This window comes from Python bivittatus, unplaced genomic scaffold, assembly GCF_059951505.1.
Source record: "Python bivittatus isolate LINGU-HERP-01145 unplaced genomic scaffold, Pbiv_v1 ctg000080_np1212, whole genome shotgun sequence".
Taxonomy (NCBI): domain Eukaryota; kingdom Metazoa; phylum Chordata; class Lepidosauria; order Squamata; family Pythonidae; genus Python; species Python bivittatus.
Genome location: NW_028277035.1, coordinates 58,031,283 through 58,056,089, shown reverse-complemented (window position 1 = coordinate 58,056,089; position 24,807 = coordinate 58,031,283). Strand labels below are relative to the sequence as shown.

Genomic DNA, 24,807 nt, shown 5'->3' with positions numbered 1-24,807 from the left:
TTTTAATGAGCAGAATGCTATTTAACATAAACAGAAGGAATAATCGTTGTGATAGTGATTTTTATTTTTATTTTAGGAGACAGGATTACTTAGACAGTGTTGTTGTTCACAGATTTTTTAAAAAAATGTTTTATAGTGGGTGAATAAAGTTACCTGGAATACAGTTAAAAGGGCTTGTGGGAAATTATCGAAGGTGCTCCGTTTTGTTTGAGTTTCATCAAAATTAAATTTGCCTCCAAACAGCTGCATTCCAAGCAATGAGAAGATTATGATGAAGAGGAAAAGCAGAAGCAACAGTGAAGCAATGGACTTCATTGAGTTTAACAAGGATGCTACCAAGTTGCTCAGGGATGTCCAGTGCCTACAAATTAAAATGTGTGTGTTAACAGAAAAAAAAAAACCGTAAAAGAACAGTGCATGATGAAATATTACAAAAGAGCAGCGGGTCATACAAGGGTCAGTAAAACTCAGCACCAAATAAAGGAAGAACAAGTTTCTCTTACCTGGTTACTTTAAAAATACGGAGGAGACGAACACAGCGGAACACTGAAATTCCGAGGGGGGACATAATTTCCAGCTCTACCAGGATGGTTTCAACAATGCCGCCACAGACCACAAAGCAGTCAAAACGATTAAAAAGGGACACAAAGTAAGACTGCAGTCCAAGACTGTACATTTTTACTAACATTTCGCAGGTGAATAAAGCCAGAAGGACTTTGTTTGCAATATCTGGGGGAAAAATATTCAAGAAATTAAATCAATTGATGAGTTTCAGGTTCAGTGTCACGTCTTGTATCAAAAATGACCAGTGACTTTGTTTCTGTTTTCCCCTCATTAGACAAAAATCCCAAATTAAGATGATGTAGTCTATACCAACCAACACATGAATTAATAATAGAGGCATTCTGGCCATTATATTGTAAAGGTAATTTTCTTCTTACAATGTATTGAACATTAACCTTTAATATGCACATGATTTTAAAAATCAAAAGATTAGATATCAGTATGTACAAGGTTTGCCTTGTTATCGCCTACAATTAGAGTCTATTGGGGCACCGACCATCTAAATATAGCCAAGGGACAGAACCAAACAGGACAGCTCATAAAGAAGAGCTCTGCAAGTTAACTGGAACTCCACCTTATAAACTGGAATCTGGCTCATAAATATGAGAAAATATTTCTCCTGCTACAAACCCTGACTCAGCACAAGTACTGTACTAGACCCAGATAAATCTTTTTGCCGCTCATAAGAGATGTCATCCATTAGACCAGGGGTCAGCAAACTATGGCCCATGGGCCACATCTGCCACATGACCTGTTTTTGCACAGCCCGCAAGCTAAGAATGGGTGGGCAGCAGATCACCAGGCCCGAGCCTCAGCAGAGCTCCTGAGGCAAAGGGTGTGGCTGTGGCTGAGGCGCCCCGGGTGGTGGCCGCAGCCTATCAGCAGCCTCCTTGCTGGCGGGCTAGCACCGTCCAGCAGCTGCAGCACCCCTGAGCCACAGAGGCAGAGAAGAGGCGGGATCTGGCCCTTTACGGAAAAAAGTTGGCCTACTCCTGCATTAGACTATGGTTAAATAGACACTAATCTACAATAAATGCTCAGTAGAACTTGACTATGTTCTGCTGTAGAAGTGGGCAACATACAGCCTATATGTAGATTTTTGCATCCCCCCTCCCCCCAACCCAAAAGGGCCTCCAAAATTGTGCTAATGAAATCTGGCAAACACACACACACAAAATTGCTATGGTATAATTTCCTCAGGATTTCAATGAGAAATTGGCTTAATACACATTACTAATAATAAAAATGATGGCTGTCCTACCACCTCTGGAGGAGGCCATCACTGCCATGCCTCCTTTGGCTTTTTGCTCCCCACCACAAAATAATACACATCTCCTCATTACTACATTAATACTAATACGTTTGTTCATTATCATCATCATCATGAGATTTATATCCCACCTTTATTTTTTTACAACTCAAGATGGCTTATATAATGCTCCCACCCCCTATTTTCCCACAACAAAAACCCTGTGAGGTGGGTTAGGCTGAGAGAGAGAGACTGGCCCAAAGTTACCCAGACGGTTTTCATGCCTAAGGTAGGACTAAAACTCACAGTCTCCCAGTTTCCAGTCCAGCACCTTACCCACTACACCAAACTGGCTCATGCCATCTCACTGGCTTTTATCATAACATTTTCAAAGCTTGAACAACATAGACTGAGTGCTATATAGATATAGAAAAAGAAAACTACAAGCATTTTCCATTGATTATGATAAGAAACAAGAAAATATTTCATTTTACCTTGTATTTGTGTTAGCCAGTCAGGCTGATTATAATGCTCAGACGAGATAGTTAATGTGTTTAGGAAGACCAGTACAATGACTAACCAATAAAAGGAAACAGATTTTACAGCAGCTCTGCATCGTCTTCGATTGAAACGGTTCCATCGACGCCAGCGTCGGCTAAAATGACAGCATTATAATACAGAAGCATTACACTACAGAATAAAATTAGAAAAATGAGTCCTAACTTTTCAACATAAGCCCACTATTTTGGTGCTATCAAGACACCTATTCTTATGCCCAGTAGCCGTAACTAAGATGATGGAAAAGGAAGGCTTGTGTGTGAGGAGGATCAGCAAGTTCTTAATACATGTCAAGACCGGGATTTGGCTGGATTTCTACAGCTATAGGAAGTATGACTATGTAAAGCATTTTAAACGAGTACTTTGCAAAGCAGACCGGCAGGACCGAAAAATCCTCTTCTTTAAGTGTCAAAGCGGCAGCAGCAGCTGTAAGGGTTACCCAAAGGCTGCAAAGACTGCTCCTGGCTGTCTGTGTACTCATGTGGATGTCAGCCACTTTGCTTGGCTGGTAGTCCCATAGAAAGTGCTGTCCATGAATGCACATGGACACACAGGTAACTAATGACAACCTCTGAGGCAGCTGTACAAGTCTTCTTGTGGACATGGCTGCTTTGATGCCCAAGGGCAATGCTTTGCTTCTGGCAACATGCTTTAAGTGCCCCCTTTGAATGTAGGCAGAGACCTAGTAAGCAAACTTTAAACTCTCTGATCTTACATTGGATAAAGACAGAAATGAACTGTGAACTGTCTCCAAAAATGACTGGATAGCTAATGCAGATTATAAGATTATTGCAGTTAGATATGTTGACATGTCCTATCTAATACACAATCTGGCAGTTTCATTCAGGAAATTTCTAAACTGTCTTCAAAGATAATTTACATAAAGCTTATTGAAATAATCCAAGAGCAAAGTTGCCCAATCCACACAGGGCAGATTTTGCACTCCTTATTGTGACAGTTCCATAAGATGTTGGGAGAACTTTTTTTTTTTTAAATACTTCTTTCCCACATCCTCAACAAAAAACAGTGTCATCTGTATATTTGGGATCCTCCATAAGCCACAGTAGGGATGGATTCCACTATCCCACAGAGATGTTTTTGGATAGGAGTCAATACTGTATTTGTGTGTGTATACATGTGCTGGTATTTATTTTTTTCTCCTAAAAATTATGCAAATGAGAATGAATTTCAAATTAGTTTGGTTACATTTATTACCCGATTCATGCTTGGTTTTACTAAGGAAGAAATGCCCAATTGACACTGTCAAATGATCTAAACTTTTCATACTGTTTTCTTACAGATTTTACCTGCTCCTCTGACATTTTAACTCCCTAGAGCATAGTTTTTAAAAAATGAAGTTTTATGAAATTTTCAATGTATAAACATTTGTTTTGTAATCAGCTACATATACATTGATACAAGACAGCCAGTCCAGACATTGTGAGACTTGGATAGCACCAGTAAGGTATCAAGCTTTATATTAATTTCATTTATTTATAGCATTTTATATCATTTTGCAATTTAAAATATCAAAGTGATTTGCAAAAATTATAATAAATGCAATACAACATAGAAGAAACACAGGAAAATTAATAATATAACCAAGGATTTAAAAATAATCATTCAGGGAGCTGATGAAATCAAGGGAAATTTGTGCTTTTAAATTTCTGGCAGAAGCCCTCCCAGGAGAGGCCCACTTAATCTCCATTCTACCAAGTGGTTGTTGCTACAGAGAATGACCCCACCCCATGCCAGCAAATGTGGTACTGTGACCATGAAAACCAATGTAGAATTAGGCTGAACCTTAGATAGGATTTCTTTCTCTTTAGGAACAGCCATTTCCAAAGTGCAAACACACTTTTTGTTACGTGAGTATTTCTAGATTTGGGGAGTAGAAAATGGTTCAAATAACCAGAAAAACTGTCTAAGGTTATTTCTGGCCATGTGAGTAGCCCAGTACTGTAAGCAGACCTAAAGATAGGCTTAATGTTCCATCTCTCCTTGCTGAAAGGCAACAGAGTGAATATGGCCTTTATCATGCTTTACTATGATAAGGATATCCTACAGCCATACATATTCCAAGTTAAACAAGTAGCAGCAAAACATAACAACGTCAGAGACTGTTGACCTAGCGCAGCTGCAGTGTACTAAGCAGTCAAATTTACCTAGAAGGGGATTAAATTGTTCACACCAATCTGGACACCAGAATATTGGTAATAGAAAATTTTGTGAATGTATCTCCCCCTAGGGACCCGGAAGCAGAAGAGATAAGTTGGAATAGCAGGAATAGATTCCTTTAGCTTCCATGATATTAAGAAGAAAGCAGCCATGACAGTTACACTGGTAGCTAAGGTGTAAAGGAAAGTAGACCTGGCCTTGGGGATGGAGAAGGAATGTGTAAACCATTAAGGGGACTTTCAGAAAAGATTACTCAGTCCTGAGAAAGAGGAAAGCATGAGAAAGAAACTCAAACTAGCCCCACCTTGAAGATGGAGCAGAGCGAAACTCTAACAGGCTGTCAAGGTTCAGCAATAAAGAGCATTTGTGGAATCCCTGCTGTGCTGTTCCTAGAGCTGGCCTACCTCAAAGAATGGACACAAGGCCACTGACTTGGAAAGCAAGACGCCTAATCCTCTCTTGAAGGGCAGCTGCATCTTCAGCAATCAGGGGGTGAGAGGAAAAACAAATGATGAATCACAGAAAGAATGGTAGACTGTTGGGCCACCCAACATTTTTGCACAAATTGTACAAACAGCAAGGTGAAAAATGTCTCCATTTACTGCTACCCTTATCCAAACATAAAGCACCTCTTTCTCTCTGGAAGAATACTTGCTTTAAATTGTGTGGGAATAACTCTTGGAGCAAAACAAAACACCCCCATTATGTGCTAAGGCCATGAGTGAAACAAACAGGTATAAGAGCAACAGTTTAGGCAATCAAGCACATGAGGTACTGTGACCATGAACAAAACCATGGAGGGCCTTGAATTAAGCACGATACTCAGAAATCGGTCAAGATTGAAAGTCCACAGGGAACTGATCAAGTTTCAGACTGAGCATCAGATATAAGGAGAGATCTGTTGCTTACATCCAGAAAATAATACATCTTGTGACTGTATCCAGAGGTAAACAACTTTGTGGTCTTCAGATAGTTAGGATTACAAGTCTCATAATCACAGGCCACTGACCATACTGGCTGGGGCTTGTAGGAGCTGTAGTCAAAAATATCAGAAGGACACTTGGTTGGCTACTTGAAATATCTCTGCCTCAACCGAAGGTGAAATGTGTCTAGCCATCAGTGTAGCTGTAGCCATAGTTTAACCACTTCTGTTATCAATGTATTCATTTCTGAGTCCAGGGAGGAAAATCACAGTACCTACCAGGACAAATCCAAAGCCCAGTTAAAGTAATATTGACAGTCTGAATTTTAAAGTTTTAAAGATTAAGATGGACAGAGTAATGAATGCATCAGGATATAAAACAGAAGCAGTAAAAAAAAGCTAGAGATAATTTTGGAAATCTTTCACAAAAGAACTATATGTATATAAGTGTATATTGTATGTACGTATGTGTGTTAGAAAAGCATACTAGTGCTTGCTTTAACATTTTCAGGTTTTAATGTGAATAAAGACAAAGTTAAGAAACAAAGCAAGAAGCATTGAGAATATGACTGATGTTTTATTGTGCTTGTAAATATTTGCCCAAAGAAAAGGAGAAAATAACTACTAATTAATGAAGTAAAGTTCATTAATAAAACAGAAAACAGAAAACACTACTTGAATGCATTTTTTTAAAAAATCAAAATATTTGGCTCATATTTTTGACACATTATTGCAAAGCTACCTCTTTGCAATTACGTATAAAATGTTTGATTTGCATTTATAAAAAACAGTAGAATTAAATCCACTTATCAACTGCCATACACAATTGTCTTCATAAAACATTATTTTAGCAATTTAAATTGTTTTGTATATAAGTTGAGAGAAAAGGCTGAACTCTGAAACATGTCAGAACATTCAGCAGGTTATCTTTTGGTTGAAAAGAAAAAATGAAGATGTCCAGCAAGGCTTTCATTCAAGGATTTTTCATGAAGAATGTTTAAAAACATACTCATTCCCATTAAAACATGAGTTCTGGATAAAAATCTTCTGCATGTTAGGTTTCTATGTCAATCAGTGCCTACAGAGATTAGATCCTTATTTCTGAAAAGAAGAATCACTGTTCAGCAAGATTTTAAAACCAACTTCCAAATTACATTTGGAAACAATGGCAGAAAAACTACAAGCCAGGGATTCAAAGGAAACTGATAATATAGAGCATCAAAAGAGGAACCGCAGTTATAAATCAGGAAAGGACACTTCATTTAAAAAATACGTCATTCTTTTTATCTTCAGTTTTTCACAAGGATCATTGGTTGATACACCAATATAATTTTTTGCCACATAAATATGAAGATATGTCCTGCAGGCATTTTATTGCTTTTTTCCTCGTAACATAGTGCTAAGGCAAGATGGCAGAGTTCACTCAACTTCTAGTATTTCTAGATAAATCAAAGTTTTCTTTCCAACTCCCAACTCTTTTCCTTTCTCTTTGTCAGCCGATGAACCAGCAGATTGTTTGAGTATTTGTAGTTTGCTAGTTTGAGAGAGAAAATATTTTGGAAAGGAAATTCCCTGCCCATGAAATTAATGAGGATATATTACATTTTGCACTACTGCAAGCCCCTTGTTTTTTTATCTATCCTTTTGCACATAAGACATGGAACATTCTGATATAAACAACTCTCTGGAAATACCCTAAAGGAAAAGTAATAGAATTAAGCAATCCTTAAGATTGTCCACTAAGCAGCCGAGGACTGAAGTCATAGTATGATAAAAAAGATAAACCAGGCTCAAAAAAATAACTCATTACAGTCATCATATCAGATTCCACAGTAAATATATCTAAACTAAAAAACTGGCTTTCATGGATCAGGAAACAATCAGAATTCCCTCCTCCAAACCAATGTGATTATTTTCTTGATAATCTCTTGATAGAATGCTTTTATGAACAGTGTGCAGTTGAGTAAGCTAATCAGTAAGAGTTCTTGCTCTTTAAGACGTATAATACACATCATGATATTAATCATCTGCCATCCCAAAACTGAAACACAGAACAGCAGCATTTCAGTGAGTCACATATATTGTCTTCTACCATTGACACTGTCAATGAAATAATCGGAACAGCACTTTCAAATTAGGGCTTATGTTGGCATCTTAAGAGGATATTGTTAATCACTTATGCAATTAGGGCATGGAATTGAGGTTCTCCAGTTCCTGTCTCCTCTGGATATCACCCCTAGATGATGCTTTGCCTTGTTGCCCAGAGGAAATCCTCATTTTCTGTTGGCTAATGGCTTTGATCCAAGCTACACCTTAAATGTAATCTGATGTAACAATAAAGTGCTTGAGCTCTTTTTTCATGAAAAGCAACACTGACAAGAACAGGCAGAGAAGTTGAAGATGTATAATCCTTTTCCTGTATGCCAATTCCTCTGCAAATTGCTCTGCTATCTCTCTGCTTTGTGGCTTTTTTCCCCTTGAGGAATTTCAAATGCACAGATGTCTTCACAAAGTCATATTTTCAATCATGTGATGAGCAAAACTGGAAAAATTAATTTAGAGTAGAAAATCAGTGAGCAAGAAAACAATTAATTACTCTTCTTCATTCACTCCTTTTTTTTTCCCCAGAAAAGAGGGTTGTGTGCAATAGTTATTTTGTAGTTCTGTCTTTCTTTAAAAAGAAAAAAGCATACTGTATAGCTATTTGAACAAAAACAATGTAAAGTAACTGTTGTTGGAAACAGTAGGATGTGATGAAGCATATATTCCTTCTATATTTACTAACACAATGTTAAAAATCAGTCATATTCACCCATAATATCCATAGATAATCAGCACAGAATTATGATATATAGCAAGAGAGTGAGAGGGAAAGAATACTGACCTGAACTTGGATTTTGAGATAATTTGACTAAAAGAAAAGGAAAACACATTTTAAAGAAAATATAAAACAAGAATGTACACACCTCATTTCACCTTGAAACCTGTACTGGAATCATTTAAATGTTAGATGTCTGCTAGATCTAGATATATTCAACTAGCATAAACTGTAGAACAATTACCTTGTTTATTGCTTTTACTAAACCGACATCATAATTAACCATGTTTTACATACAAAGCAATTAATCTCATTTTGAAATAATGAATGCACATTTTCCTTGAAGCTCTTACCCAACAGTCTAGAAACAGATTTTAATCAAACTACTGGGATACAAAATAACGTTATAATTCTAATCCAGCACTCCTTCAAAAAAGAAAAGAAAAGAAAAAAATGGAACAGATTTTCTTCTTCACAATAAGCCTACAAGATAGGCCAGGAAAGAGTATTTTACCAACACTGTCCAGTGGATTAGAAAGCTGAGTGGGAATTTTGAATGGGGATTTTAACATGGACTTCACAAGTTTAAATCTTGCAACCTTGCCAACCTACCGTAATTGCAGAGTTGTAATGTACTTATTAGGAGCTTATTGCAAGCATGAATTTAGACTAGGTCTAAACAATAGGTGCCAATTCATGGTAATAATATTCATATTTCTCTGCAATTTCAATCTGCTAGCACTCCCTACAAATTGTTATATATAAATTAAATAGCATACAAATGCTAGCCTTCAAAAACTCCAGTCTGATGTATTATATGATATGCTTAACCCCTTTCTTAAAAAAAATTGTGTTTCAGAGAACTCTTTCTCAGAATTTGTAATGAATAAAGCAGAGCCATTATTAACATAATTGGATATGTTAAGACTTACAAACAACTACAAGTGAACCTTGGTTGAGAAAACATGGTCTAGCCCATTGCTCATTAATTGTTGGGCTAAAACTTTCAACAGTTCCATCCTATACTCACCACAAATTTCCACAGCATGTGGTTTCTCCTTCACCACCCACATTTTCAGTATTCACTGATTCTGTCTCGCTTGCTTGCATACTTGCTGTTGTGAAATAATGAAAATATAATTAGATTTATTGTTGAAAAACAACACAGGAAAGTATCTCAAATATTTTTCAAATATTGTTTTTAGAAGTGAGCAGTGGGAAAATAAAACAAAAGAAATAAACAATTTACAATTCGTCTACTTTCAATCACTCCTGTATTGATTTGTAGTTGAAGCAACACAAAGAACAAATGGATCTCACCTAAAAGGTACAAAGAGACTGTAGTTAAGGATGCTAGGCAAAGAAGATACTAGTGCACAAACAGAAAAACACAAGTATACCACAGAATTTGATTATCCTAGGCACAATCAATAGTGCAAAATTATTCTTCTGCAAGGCACAATGAAGCTATTTACATTTTTCTACAAACTGACATTTTCCCCTATGCTTAGATTGATACGATGGTAGCTATGAGAATCCAAATATAGCCGCAACACCTGGAACAACTACTTACTGAACTCTTCTAAGTGACTTACTTCTGAGCTGTCACTGTTCTGAGTTATAAAATTGTTAGTCCTGCCTCAGTCCTCAGCTCAGACAGCATTCTTTCTCTCAGTCTTAGCAACATGGGACCAATGACACTGGTCTACCCTACAGACTTGATGTCCTTGCACAAGTATAAACTCCAATTACCAGATTTAATCCATATATGGATGAGCATGGCATAGATCTGGATCACTACCCCTATCATGTATATATTGGCTGTACTTACTTTAAGAATGTATGGGCTGACAGAAGCAAAACTACTTTATATTGGTAGCACAAATATAACAAATACTACTCTTGAAAGTCAACTCATAATTATTATGTGTGTACATATCAATTCAGATGAAAGGATTATCTTAGCATCCAGAATATAAATACACTTTCTTCTCTGTCTACAAAGATAGGCTGTCATCTAAAGCAGAGCAAGCAGTAAATTAACTTTTAAATTGCAGCACAAAGTACCAGTTGCATTTCTGCTTTTAATGACTTAGCAAGTTTTGCCAGGGACAATTCTGACAGCTTTTATTATCTTGGTCCTTGTTTTAAGTAAACCATTTCCTCAGATGTCAATGGTTCTGTAAGGTTTGTCCTTGTGGATATTTTGAAGAACAGCTAGATTAAAAATGCATTGTTCACAGTTTGGCCCAAGCTGCAAAATTTATGAATCACTAAATTGAAGGCTGCCAGCTAACTACACATTTGCCAGGCTTAGGACTCCTCCCTTTTTGAGTCCCAAACAGAATAGCAAGGAGAAGAGATTACCATGGGACCCATTGCAAATTCCCATGGGACATATTATACAACCAGAGTGGCCATAATGTATCCAGGCATGGTTCAACATTATACATGTGGACCAAAATCTTACAGTTTTAGGATTAAGTCTGCAGGAATATGATTCTGGTTTATATTTGGACCCATGAGACTTGGAGGTGAAAGCTCCATGCCACCTCCGCATGCCCTTTACTTCTGTTCCTTGGGTCCTTTTCATGTTGTCATTGTCATCTGAAAGACTACTCTAACCACACATGCAGAATTAATGAGAAGGAGCTTGTGCAGGAACACTGACAAAAGAGTGGAGGCTGAGAACGCTGGAGGAAACTTCTACATCTCAAAATCAACTGGGGAGGATATAATGTGAGTGTCATCTAGCCCTTTGAAAACCTTGTGAACACTTCGAACAAGTTAACTTTCATTCCTAATTAATTTTGGAAGCTACATACTCCTTCATTAAAGCAAACATTGCCCCAGAGTAACCTTCCAATTTACTCTTGCAATAAGTTTATCTCCACATCTGTTATGTTGAACAATATAATATGCTTTTCACCAGGTTCAGGACTAGCAAAGAATGCTGCTAAGGGGGCCAAGAAAGAAATTATCACCCAGAAAGGCTCTTGAATTTAGTTACAAGGGAAATCATCTGAATATTGCATACATAGATTTCTCTGATTGCTAGAGCTGCCAGACATTGATACTTTCTCAAGAAACTACTCCATTAAAGGTGTCCTCTGATCTATCCGATTTCCCTTTATTATGGAATGGGTACATAACTCTTATGTTCCTAAACACAGAGCAGCTTCATCAGCTTGGCGTGTTCCTGAATGTTACCCTGTATTTTTAAAAAGAATTAAATTTATCTAGTTCTTTAATTTGTAGAAATACAGGAGAAACATACAGGGAGTATTCCTGCTACGCAGTCAAAGGTAAACTTTTGAGTCATCTTTTGACTGTTCTGACCTAGGGTCCAAAGATCTGGAAATAACTGATGAGTATTTGGCAATAAATATTATAAAATAAGTGTGTTTTTGCTTTTCCCTAAGCAGATACTCTACTTAAGGGATTAGAAAACAAAGAGTTGGAAAGAAGCAATATCATGATGCAAGTATGGGTAAGGAAAAGCCTACCCTTTTTGTACTTTAGACTGTGCTTCAGTGATATTTATGTTAGCTAATAATTCCTTTGGACTACCTAATGAGGGTTTATTTTCTTGCAGGATTCAGTCTTTTTTCCACTTTCCACTGCAAGGCGAGCACTGTTCACAACCAGCAAAAAAATTACATCATGAAACTTTGCAAGAGACATCATGAAGTAAGCTAGAAATGAATTTTAGCAAATCCAGATTATGCACATCTTAACAACAATTTCTTAAACAGCACAAGAAAGAAATAGGTCAAATGTATAATCAGCTAGGAAAAGCTTGTGTTAATTACCTTAGAGACAAAATGTAAAATTTTGTCTCAAATTAGAGACAAAATGTAGCATAAATTTATCTTCGAAGGGACCAGTCCCTTCTACCTTTACAAGGCTTGTAAATTATTCTTATTTGTATTTAGATTTATATCCAGCCTTTTACTCTGTGTGTTCAAAGCATTGCAATTAATACTGTCTCCTCCAAGTTTATCCCAAAATGAGAAAACCCAGGCAGAGAGATCCACATTCATCTCACACAGGATAAATGTGGAGGTGGGCAGTAAGAGAATCCTGGAAGTTGAGCATCTCAGAGAGAGGAGGAACAAGGCAATTGCACCGGCTGCTGCCCAGCTATTTACTGCTTGCCTGATACAGGGGGAAAGGGCAACGACTATGTGGAAGAAAACACACAATTAAAAATTCCAATTAGAACATGGTGTTTTCAGATTTCAAATGTTCAAGCATTAAATATATATGACTGCCTGTACCTGCAAGCTTTGAAATATTAAGCCCATGTTTCTCAACCCTGGCAACTTTAAGATGTGTAGACTTCAACTCCCAGAATTTCCCAGCCAGCATTCTGGCTGGGAAATTCTGGGAGTTGAAGTCTACACATCTTAAAGTTGCCAAGGTTGAGAAACACTGTATTAAGCTACATGTGCCATTAGAAAAATAAATTAAAAACAATAACATGCACTGAACAGTTCTCAGCCAGTAACTCATTATACGATGAGAGCTTTTCTAAAGATTCATAGTTCTATCACTTTGGAATTAAAATAACGTACTCATATCTTGCTCATTTGCCTTTTTAGACCCTATACAATAGGTTAGCTTGATTGGGTGTACTTGTATATGTTTCCAAAGAACAGCAAACAAAAATTCAATATTCTAAGCTATTGCAGAACAATCTCTCAAAAGCATGCAGTCAAGCAGCAAATCATGTCCATGCAAAACATGTGTGTTCATGCATTTTGGGAAATAAATGTTTCTCTAAATGTGTGTACATATTTTGAAAAGTAGCATTCAAAGCTCATCATTTCAAATGAAATGTCCCACTGCAAAAAATAAGAGATTTTACCATGTTTGTTGGACCCACGACAACAGCTAAATCTGCTTTTCTTCTTGTCCTCTAATAAATCAGCCAGTGTAACCCCTTCATGTTAAGTACATGCAATCCCATCCATAATACAGTAGATGGCAGCAGCAGAAGTGCAGAAGACAATAAATTAGCCATATTCAGAGCAAGCAAGCTGAGAGGTGATACAAAATTTTAAACTTGGCTTAACTATCAATAATACTTGCAAACCTATGCCTGTGTTCATATAGAAGAGGTGGTCAGGGTGGTTATTAATGGACTTCTATCTCTCTTCATAGTTTGATCACTAGTAACATTTCCAAAGCCTAATGATATGTGGTCAGTGATGGCTAGGGATGTAGCAAGGTCAGATAGATGCTTGCTGAAAAGACTTCCCAGTGATCTGGGGTGAAATTCCAGTGCATTGCTCCCTGACTCTCATTCAAATAAGCTATGACAGCTACTTCTCTGTACCTGATATGGGGTACAGTTAAGTTATAGCTTAATGGTGGAATTTGTCTTTTCCATGCAAAATGTCCTAGATTCAGTCCACTGCATTTCCAAGAAATAGTGAGAAAGAGTTTTGCTGAAATCTGAAAAGCTTGTGGAACTCAGTCTTTTGAGCTAAATTATTCAATCATAAGACAGCTTTTTGCAATCCAAACATCAGCTCTTTTCAGTGTAATATTTTACTTGTGGATATTGATGTGGATTAATACAACTTTCCCTAAATTAAACTATTCTATAATTGTTGGCCAAGATGGGATTGGAATCACAAAAGATTCTGAGAGAACAAAGATGAGTCCCTTCTAAATAGTTACATAGATCATTCAATGCCTTCTACTGAATAATGAATAAGTAGCATCCAAATGGTTTTACAAGAGTATCACATGGAGTAAATAAAAATTAAAGCTGAATCACAGAATCACAAATTGGGCTTCTCTTTCAACTTAAGCTAACTGTTTTGCCTGCCTGGTTGAAAGTGTTCATTCCCTCAAGCAAAATTGAATATGGAGATTAGTGCTCAGCCTCATGATGGGCAGTGAATCCAGAAAACTCTGTTTGGGATAACTGTCTGCCAAAACATTCCTGCCAGGCTAACAAACCTCTTAGTACATATTGTGAAACCTCCCTAATTTGTATTTCTACGTCTCTGTGTAGTTTTTCTAAGGAGAGAATGGTGGACTTTGATCTCTGACTGAGCCTGCAATTCAAAGCATATTAATCAGGAAACAGGCCTGACTAAACATAGGGTGACTTTCTCCCAAGTAGATGCATCAGTGTGGCCAGTGCATAAATGAATCATCTTATCCACAGATTCTCAGCAGAGAGCTAGAAGAGTCCAATCCAGTCCATATCCAATTCTAATTCATCCAAATATTCCAAAACAAAACAAAAAAGTAAAATAATGATGGCTATTCAAGTTTGTTGCAAACAGTAGGAAGACTATAAAAATCCTGTGATAGATACATAAAGTATTAGCAATAATGCAAGATTAACTTCAGTGGAATTTGTATATTAAAACTGGTCCTTCGCAGGACATAGTATTCTGCAATCCTGAAAATAACAATCCTGCTGCAGCAAATGTGTAAAAACATTTTGTCATTTAGGAGAACCCATGTCACTGGTTGCACTCATTAAAGAAATCAGTTGACAAAGAGTGTGCCATTTTCACGGAAGATAACAAGTGCTTAATTTTCTCTTACTTATCAATAGTTATCACACAATGGCATTTTAAGTGGCAGAGTTTTTGTGAGAATTAAAAGAGATATCTGCACAATTTCACAGGCATGCTACACTGTGTTTTGGGAAACATGGATTAGCAGAGGCAAAAAAAAAGAAAAGAAAAGAAAAGGCAAAAGAAAAACCCCAAACAAGCCAGCAACAAATAATCTTATGAAACTTTAAAGTTTTAGTTTAGATTAATTTTAAGCTGTTCTGAGATGTCACATCTAGTCTGACTAGCTACTCTGAAACATATCCCCTAACTATAGCATTAACATTAACACCTTGTTCTGTTACAGGATGCTGTCTGATATGTAGCACAAAGTACTGCTTTAAGATGCCACTAACAATAAGCCAAAAGGACACTAGATGCTTAATCAGGAGGAAAGAACATCTCTGCAGACAGAGCTCATAGTGTGAACGCTCTGAAAACCTGACATGCTTGACTCTAAAATTAGCTGATGAACTGACTGGAATGGCTGTTCCCCTTTTGCAAGCACTATATGCTCCATCTCCAGGAGGTCAATTTTTCTCCTACTTCCACAAAATGTTACTATCCTATTTCAATTGTTCTATAGTTATCATTTATTTCTAAAGGGAGACTGAAAACCAAAGGGATTTTCCAGCTATACAATTCTGCCTTCTTTTAACACATCTATGGACTGACTGCCCAAAAGTGTCAGTGAAGACAAAGAAAATCCCAACAGAAAAATTTTGGAGTGGTGCAAGAATAAACTCTCATGTCAAAGATGTCTAATTTGATGTAATGCTTAAAAACCCCTGTTTAGAAATCGACATATATTTAAAGGGCTCACTATTATATATATACACACACACACCCCATTTTTTTAATGGAACATTTCTACATAGTATTGACAGCTATCCGTAAGAATTAAATAAGCACAAAAATGCAGCCTGACATTTTGGATTATAATAAGCATATCCAACAATCTACTATACATATCTCAGTCCTGCGTGTATCTACATAAATGTACATGTTCATCTTTCCCCAAAACTGAGGAGTTAAAATGGGATCTACTGCTGCAAATGCTTCAGATAAAGAAATTGTTCTCAGTCATGCCAAGCTACTCTGGTGCTCACTAGATGGTTCCCAAATGACACAAGCCTGCTAAAGCTCAAACCAGCCCTTTCCTATACTTTTGGAATGTCTAAAACGTATGGCAGAAGATAAAGTGGAGATAGCAAAACATTATATCCCTTCTGCCCGGAAAACTTAAGCTCTTACTTTATGCCCCATAATATATTCCATATTATAAATATGCTATACATAAAATAAGACATAATTGTCCTGAAGAAGGTAATTCCCAATTTCCTCTTTCACATAAAAGGGTACCTGATTTTTATAAATAAAAATTAGAAAGGTAACCATTAGTCTGAAAACCAAACCCTAATATGAGTTAATGAATATATCCAAATTACTTAATTTATCTCTTGAATGTGTGTCATTATATACTGCACGCATCTCCTAATTAGTGGGATATGGACAACAGTATTTTGGCTTGCTAGGTATTACTTAGATTAAAGATTGTGGTTTGCACAGAAGAGTATTAACATGCTTGGGTAAAACTGGGCTTTGGCTGTGCTTGTGGCCTACTAGTCAAAATTGACCAGTATAGCCCTACTGTTAGCAGAGAATGCTAACCCATGTGGCATGGGCGCAGCTAAGGCTGGTAATCCAGTCTATACCTTTGGTACCTTGCAAACAAATACGAAAGCCTTCATAGACCAAAGCTAGGATAATAGTGGAGGTCACTGTCTGGAGCGGTGGGGGGCACAATCTGGTGACAATCAAGGCATATGAAAGATTGCAGCTTTGAATGTAAAAGGAATAAATAGTAAAGAACATGAATTAAGAAGTGAAATAAAAAAAAAGATATGCTGTGTGTCTTAAAACATAAGAGAAAGGGAAGGCTGCAACAGATCTAAAAGAAATAGCCTAATTTGATGGAGAGGATTTGATGAATACATGCAAAGAAATGAAAGTTTAGGTTTAATTATGAATGAAAGGACTTAAACATATGGCGGAAAGTATGTATTGGTATCTAGGCTGTTTTGAGGGCATACGAAAGTAAGAATCCATAGGCTGATGACTGAAAGAAAAAGAAAATGCAGGCCAATTTTAGTGGAAATAAATAATGGCTTTGGAAGTGGGTGAAAAGGGGTAAACTAGGAGTCTCCACCAGAATGAATGGAATTAAAAATAAATGTAATAAAGTGATTTAGAATGAAACCAAACTGAGGGAATGTGGGAGACTTTAGAGATTTGTATAGGAAGAATAATGTTAGTATCCGAGAAAAAAAACTGGGAAAGTAATAAATGTTATGAGAATGCTGAAAAATAGTCTGCAGTGTTCGTGATAGAACTGGAGAAGTGTTAAAAAATGAATGGGGTTTGCTAATGGAATGGCTATGCAATTTAGTCAACATATGTATGAAGACTGCATTTGTACCTGATGATTAGAAGAATACTGTTGTTCCCTTATACAAAGGGAAAGATAGAAAGACTGAATGCAAAAACTACAGGGGTATTAATATGTTATGTGGGCCTAGGAAAGCATTTGGCAAAATTCAGGTGGATAGGGTTGAGAAATGAGCAAAATTTGGAAAATGCAATAGGGCATTATGCTGGGCAGTGAGTGAGCAGACCAGATGTTGGAAGGAGCATATAAATCTGAGAAAGTTGATTGTATATCCATTGATTTAGAGAAACTATGATAAAGTAAATAGGCTTGAATTATGAAATATTCTGTGTGAATATTCTGCATGAATATAGAATTGATGTTGATTGCTGAATATGATAAGGTAGTATATGATGAAAGTAAAGCATGTTTGAGAACAAATGGAATGCTTAGCAAATGATTCAACATCTAGAACAGAATATGTCCGCTTGGTTGGATAAATATATAAGAAATACTTCTGATAATGTTAGAGGTGGGTTGATTGAGGACATGAATGTTTGTGTGCTTTTGTAGGCAGATGATGTTGGGATACTGGGTGAGAACTGGAATAATTGGCAGTGAATATTAGATTGTATGATGCAACAAAAAGTTCAGACCTGAAAATCAAAGTATCAGTCAAGGACCAAGGTGTTGGTTATGGAAAATGAATGAATGGTGGCAAGTTTTATATAATTGGGGAAAAACTAAAGTAAATGGATTAATTTGTATACCTTGATAAAATGTTTACTAAAGGGAGGGAATGGACAAATAAATTTTAATTGGTAGAATGCTGGTGGAAACACTGCTATGTTGTGAGGAATGAATGTTTTAAAAGAAGTGAAAATGGATGTTATAACAGTGAGCTTCAATCCACTTTGTGATGCAGAAGTGAGAAGTGGTTATGACAGGAAAAATTTAAAGGTTGGATGTCAAAAGAACAGGCTACTAAAGTGGGTGTGGTAAAATAATAATAAGGAATTAATGGGTGCTGAATACACATGGATTGAATAGAAAAGTGAGTGAGCAGTCTAAAATTGGTATGTTGGTGTGGTCATATAGAGCAGGGTTCCTCAACCTCAGCAACTTTAAGTTGGGTGGACTTCAACTCCCAGAATTCCCCAGCCAGCATGCCCACCCATGGAAAAGTTGCTGAGGTTGAGGAATCCTAATATAGAGAGAATGAAAGAACAGAGATGTAATTACTTTTAAGTACAAGAGACAATGTAAGAAGTAACGTATGGAAATGGTGGAAACAAGGATGGTTTTCAAGTACAGAAATATATTGAAAGGGGCAGTGAGATAGATATATCCCCTTTTCTTTTTATCTCATTCTTTTAATTTCTTTGGCTTACTACTCTTTATTCCCTTTCTGTGGTTTGCATAATTTACATCAAAAGAGAATAATAATATGTGTGTATGTATGTATGCATATACTTTACTAGATCAATTCTCAATTTAGTTTTCTACATGCTTTCATTATAGATATATTCTTGAAATTGTCATTGTATTACTAGATTGAACATATATAGAAATGTGATTCTACTTATTCCGACATAAAACTTGTGTTTTGAATGTTACGTGAATTTTTACAGTATTAAATACTATAGTCAGCAATCTGCTTTCAGAATTCGTATATTTGAAGGGATTCACTAATTAAATATAAGGTTATTCTATAGTGTGTAATCACCTATATTGTAATCTGCTGCCTTCTCTAACCTGTTACCCTCGAAATGTTGGGAACTTCTAGAATTCTCAACAAGCTTACCCAACAACTATTCCTCAAAGCCATGCTGATTAAGAATTCTGGAATTGCATTCCCAACACATTTGGAGGAAGCCAGTTAGAGAAGGTCATTATAAACCATTTCTAGAGCACAGAGTCTTCTTTTATTGGTTATCTTTAACTGAGGAGCTTTGACATACTATTTCGTTTGCCTTCTCCATCACCTTCCTCTTCATTCTCTGGGTCAATGTCTTCTGCTTGGGTAATCCAATCCAAATAGCCTTTGAGGTCTTCTTCTAGCTGTTGTTTTTCACGCAGCTTCTGAAAATCTCCCCTGGCCTTGGCTTTTTCTCTTTCCTTGGAAAATTCCCTATGGGATTCAGATAAAACACAAGATACTGATTTATGAAGCTGCACAGCTTTCTAACAAAAAAATCAACCCCCCATATTTTCCTTTTTCTCTTGACAAGATTACATACAATAAAGAAACTTTACAAAAATGCAAACAGTTCCCGCATATCACAAAGCAATTCAAATAATTTGCCATGCTGCATTCTTTATGCATTATACTTTTAAGGACTCATAAAAATATGAATTCCAAACCTTCATCTACCAGACTTGCACTGGCATCATTCTGGATCTTCTCTGGATGCTAAAATGTGTGACAGTACTGAAATAGATTGGATATAATACTTCCTTTCATCCTCAGAAATGTAATTAGGATCCTAGGTGGCACTGCCAGCTATTTTATTTTTTTCTCAAATTTATATGGCTGCCCATCTCACGCCAAGTGTCTCTGGGTGGCATACAATAAAACCTACTATTAAAACATACTGCAAAACCAATTAAAAACACTTTAAAAAAATAAACAGATTAAAAACAAGACCACAAACAGGAGAATATTACACATAATGCAGCCAACACGCAAGCTCCCTATTGCCAGGGGATCCCCAGGATTGTTGAAAAATAACGTTTTAAGGGCTTTCCGGAAGGCAGTAAGGGTTGCAGCTAACCTCACCCTGAGAGGAATAATGTTCCAGAGGGCAGGTGCCATAGCAGAAAAGGCTTGCCTCCTAGGTCCCGTCAGATGGAACTCTTTTGCAGACAGGACCCACAGCATGCCTCTCCTTCTGGACCTGATGGGACAGGTAGATGTAATCAGGAAGAGGTGGTCCCTCAGATAGGGCTCTAAAGGTAAAAACCAGCACCTTCAATTGGACCCAGAAGCAAACTGGTAACCAATGCAGTTCATGGAGCAGAGGTGTAATTTGTGTCCTCTTAGGGGCTCCTGCACTTGCACTAGTTGAAGCTTCCAGATACTTTCCAAGGGCAGCCCCATGTAGTGTGTAGTACCACAGTTTGATGAGTCATGTTTCAAAGGATTCTAGTTCCAAACTCCAAGTAAATACTTTCCAGGCACAAAACTACTATACCTGGCAGAATTTATTCAGGTGTTTTTATTCATTGCCTAGAGAACACCAGATTAATAATACAATGAACGCATAAAAGTGTTCTCAAACAATAGACTGAGCTGGTAACATTTGGTTACTAATACTTTCATCATTTTTGTGACACTAAAGATAAATGTTGTTGGACTCAGAACCATGTCTTCTCAGTGGCAGCACCTGCCCAATGAACAGCACCCCCCCAGAGATTTCCCCCCACCCCAGAGATTCAGCTGGCCCCAACCCTGCTAGTTTTTCACAAGGCATTAAAGACCTGGCTGTTTCCCCAGGCATTTGGGTCAGGTAGTTAGATAACCTCTACTGTTGTCGTTTTTGGGGGGGGGGGGTGAGTGGTGATACTGTTTGTTCTTGGGTGCCTGGGGTTATATGTTGTGGGCTTTTTTGTGTTTCTAATCCTTGTAAGCCATATAGAGTCACTTGAGTAAGATGGGTGGTATAGAAAACATATAAATGAATGAATGAATGCATAAAATGTTGATTTTATTTTTATTTTTGGTTAGACTCTTCATGTTGGAGAATGAAAAGCTTTTATGTTTGCACTTTGTTCTCTTCCTATTTATCCTAAGCTCTGCTGAGAAAAGGAATACTGTCAAAGCGTCTTCATTTGCTTTTGCCAGAAAACTGAAACTGACAGTTCACTGCCGTTTGCTATTTAATGCATCATTATTTAAATGCCTTTTTCTCTTAATCCTGCACGTGCTGTGCTGCAGCTGTTTTTAGGGATGTGTCCACATAATTAACTGAACAGTTTCTTAATAAAGGAATCCAAGGGCACCCTCTGTAAGAATAGCACGGCTGTAGAAATTGCCAGGAATATATATGACTGAATAAAAGTATTACTACAAACCTGTAACTTTCCCATATAGAAGGGTCGTATAGGGACATGCCAGAACATTAGTCGCTTGCTATCCTCAAGCAGGAAAATACATTCAGGTTATAGATATAAAGTGTGTTTGAAAAGGTCTCCTTTGTTCCCATGGCTACCCAGAGAAATAGCAGCGCCTCCAGTAGAATCTGTCTTCACAGAAGGCATCCTCTAGTGGTTAGCACCATTCCCGAGGAGCACATTATCCCGCCTCATTAAAAAAAGTTCTTCCACTTGTAAATAAAGAAATGACTCTCTTACAGCTTCAGGTTTTCTATGTTAACAGTATAATAACCCAGGAATGATTGAAATCTTAAACAAGCCATTTTACAAATGAAACCTTTGTAAAAAAACAAAACAAAAACAAAAAAACTTTTTCTATATGAATCATTCCTGCTCTACAAGGGGGCTGATTTTATAATACGAAGGTAACAAATCCACTGGATCCTAACTCTCATTTTGAATGGCTGCCTTGAATACATGTGGCCAGAACCAAGGTTGCTGTCTTGATTGAACCAAAAATTCAACCGGAAGGAAATTAATAAAACAATGCTGAAAATCAAATCAAGTGTGATGAAAATAATAGTTTTCTGCTGCTTGTTTTCCTGACAGAAATTCTGCTGTTTAATGTTGAGCGTGAACCTTTGGTTGATAGCCCTGATACTTTTTTCATACTTTTGCTAGCAGGACAAGTAACCTTCAATGACCTCGCCTCGTGGTTTGCTTAATTTTGGTTTTGTAGGTTGTATAGACCTACCCGTTGTGTTTTATAAATGATAAAATATAGTTTAGGATGTTGTATGAATCGAGCCAATTGTGTCATGGAATATGGGCTGTTAGTAGGATTTCAGGCACAAAAGGTCTCCCATTTATTAAGGCTCTGAAAATGGAAATAGCTTTTTTATAGAACGTGCTTCACTGAAGCAGCTTTGCACTGGCTGTGTAAGAATTGTTCCCTTGCTCTGTGGTCTTGTGAGATCCAGAGAGCCAGGACAGCTTGATGTATTTTGTCTGACCAAGGAGCTGCTGAAAACAGGTAAAAGCCCAAACGCTCTATAAAGAAGGTGTGGTGGTGAACTATAATGGAAGAGGAGGAAAAGAGAAGCAATGCTTTGATTTAGCGTTCAAGGAGTATTTCAATCACATCTGCTTTATACTGTTCTTGAATGTAAATATTTTAAACCTCTTTGTACAAGAGAAGAAAATATTGTTTAAATAAACCTCAATACATCTTTAGAAAACACACAGGTTTCTCCAGAGTTCTGAGCCTCGTTCAGATAAAGTTACTTTGCAAGTTATTGTCAAACAAATACAGTAAATAAAATTGCTCAGTGGCTCATGAATTCTCCTCTTTTCCCTATCAACAGGTGAATGGAAACGGAAGCACTTAAAGTGAGTAAGATGGTGAGGAGATTAAGTGTCTTAACAGCTTATTTAATAAACCATGATTAAGGAAACTATAATTTAGCACAACATGTGGACTCAGGTTTTTTAAAGCTAACTGAACTAGTGGCAATCAACATATTATTCATACAAGTTCATACAATAATTAGGTGCTTGTATGTTCAATTATAGTAACCTGAAACTACACCATTAGAGAGTCATTAACACCTGAGGTCTAAAATAGCTTTAAATATAGATTCCTTTAATTAAATCTTTAAAATTTTGTAATTGCAAACAGTGAAAATCCTATTCTGAAAAGATAATAAATGGCAGCTCATTAAAATATTTTTCATCAATTAATTATTCAGTTTCAACTAACTGCACCCATTAATTAATTACTTGATTTAATATGCACACTGCAAGGTTCCTTGTCTTTTTTTTTTCTTTAATGGACTCATGTGCTCAGCAACAGCCCCTTCTCACACTTACAGCTCAACTCTATAAACTTTTCCTTTCCTTTACTGGCTGCATTAGTGTTATGCTTGGCTGAGTGTTAAATTGTAAACTGGTATGTCCAAGTTCACATTTCACCCTAATTGCAAACTCACTGGGTGGTTCTGAGGAAATGATTCACTTCATTCTATAAACTCAGAACTGTGCCTCATAAGGGCATTTTGAAAGTAAGAGAGATAAGATTCCAAAATATTCCCTCAGTTATTTGGAATGTTAAATAAGAGAAAATGTCCTGATACTATCTCATGTACTGATTGTTATTCAGAAGACTGTATCTGGAGTATGTACTGATAAATCTGACTTAAATTGAAGCATGCAGACATATAATATTTTGGCCAATATAAACGTATTAGACAAGTTTGCATCAAGAATACATTCTAAAACTGAAATAACTATTGGAAGAAAATCAAGTTTGATGCAAAAAATCCATATAAATAATGAGAACAGATGCAGGTAGATTTTAACCTGAAATATGATTGGAGTGGATGGTGGTGACTGAAGTGAAGTGTTCCTTCTGGTTCCTTAAATCAAAGTTTGGCAACCTGGTGTCTTCCAGTGTTTTGAGCTATAACTCTCATAAGATTAGCCAGCATAACCAATGGCCAGATTTAATAGGAGTTCACATTCAAAACAGGTATGCATCAGGTTGCCTAAATCTAACTTAATTCTATGAGTTAACTAGAAATTAATTACTAACAAGATGGTCTTATTCACTAAGAGACTGATCAATTGCCACCATTATTAGAAAATCAATGGCATCCAAACATCCCTGTTAATGCATGGGAGAGAGAAAGTTATGTTAGAGGTCAAAGAGAGACCTTCACTTGGACCTGTAGAATGGCAAATCCAAAGCTTTAAATTATTTTTATGGGAGCATCTGTTATAAACCTTTCACTATTCCTAACTATTTTACTAACATGGCTTCTAGAAAGGCATTTACATTAGCAAAGTTTAATGGTCAAAAGTGTTGAAGAGCAAGTTCAGAAACATCCCATATTTGGAGTCTATGCTTGGACAAAGCCACAGAGATAGTCTGGCATGTTTTGCTTAGTGCTTTGGATTAATATTCTCCATCTTTGCTAAATGTACAAGTTGTCCTGAAGCAGAGGTGGTGTGCTTTTTACCAGCAGATCCATCTGCTGAAATGTCTATGAAAATTGCTAAATGCTGCTCAATTGTAATTGCCATCAGACACTGCTGGTTTGGATCATAACTAGGCTTGCATGCTTTGGCTACTTATTTTGGGCTTAGATGTTAGATAATTTATAATATGTACCACACCTCTAATTTCCTAGCATGTGAATGCCTTACTCTGATTACAATTTTATACTGTATCTATGCATACTTTTGGTTCATGACTGTAAAATTAAAAAAATAAATGGGTATGCAGTAGAATGCATACTGATTGGGTTTACATATTATACTAAGCCCAATTTGTAATTTGTTTGACACTGGCTTGGCATACAGTATGCATCTAGGCATTTGTAAAGTCTGTAAACCAAGTTTGTAAACCATGGC

The 24,807-nt window shown here is 36.8% G+C and overlaps 1 protein-coding gene across 1 annotated transcript in view; it reads right to left on the bottom strand.

Annotated features, from left to right (window-relative positions):
- The window catches only part of CACNA1D (calcium voltage-gated channel subunit alpha1 D), a 242,030-nt gene that overhangs the window by 97,030 nt on the left and 120,193 nt on the right, over positions 1 to 24,807 (bottom strand). The window contains 6 exon segments of the mRNA XM_088134184.1: positions 154 to 361; positions 504 to 729; positions 2,308 to 2,468; positions 8,356 to 8,382; positions 9,320 to 9,404; positions 19,263 to 19,432. Of these exon segments, the coding sequence (XP_087990310.1) occupies positions 154 to 361; positions 504 to 729; positions 2,308 to 2,468; positions 8,356 to 8,382; positions 9,320 to 9,404; positions 19,263 to 19,432 (877 nt within the window).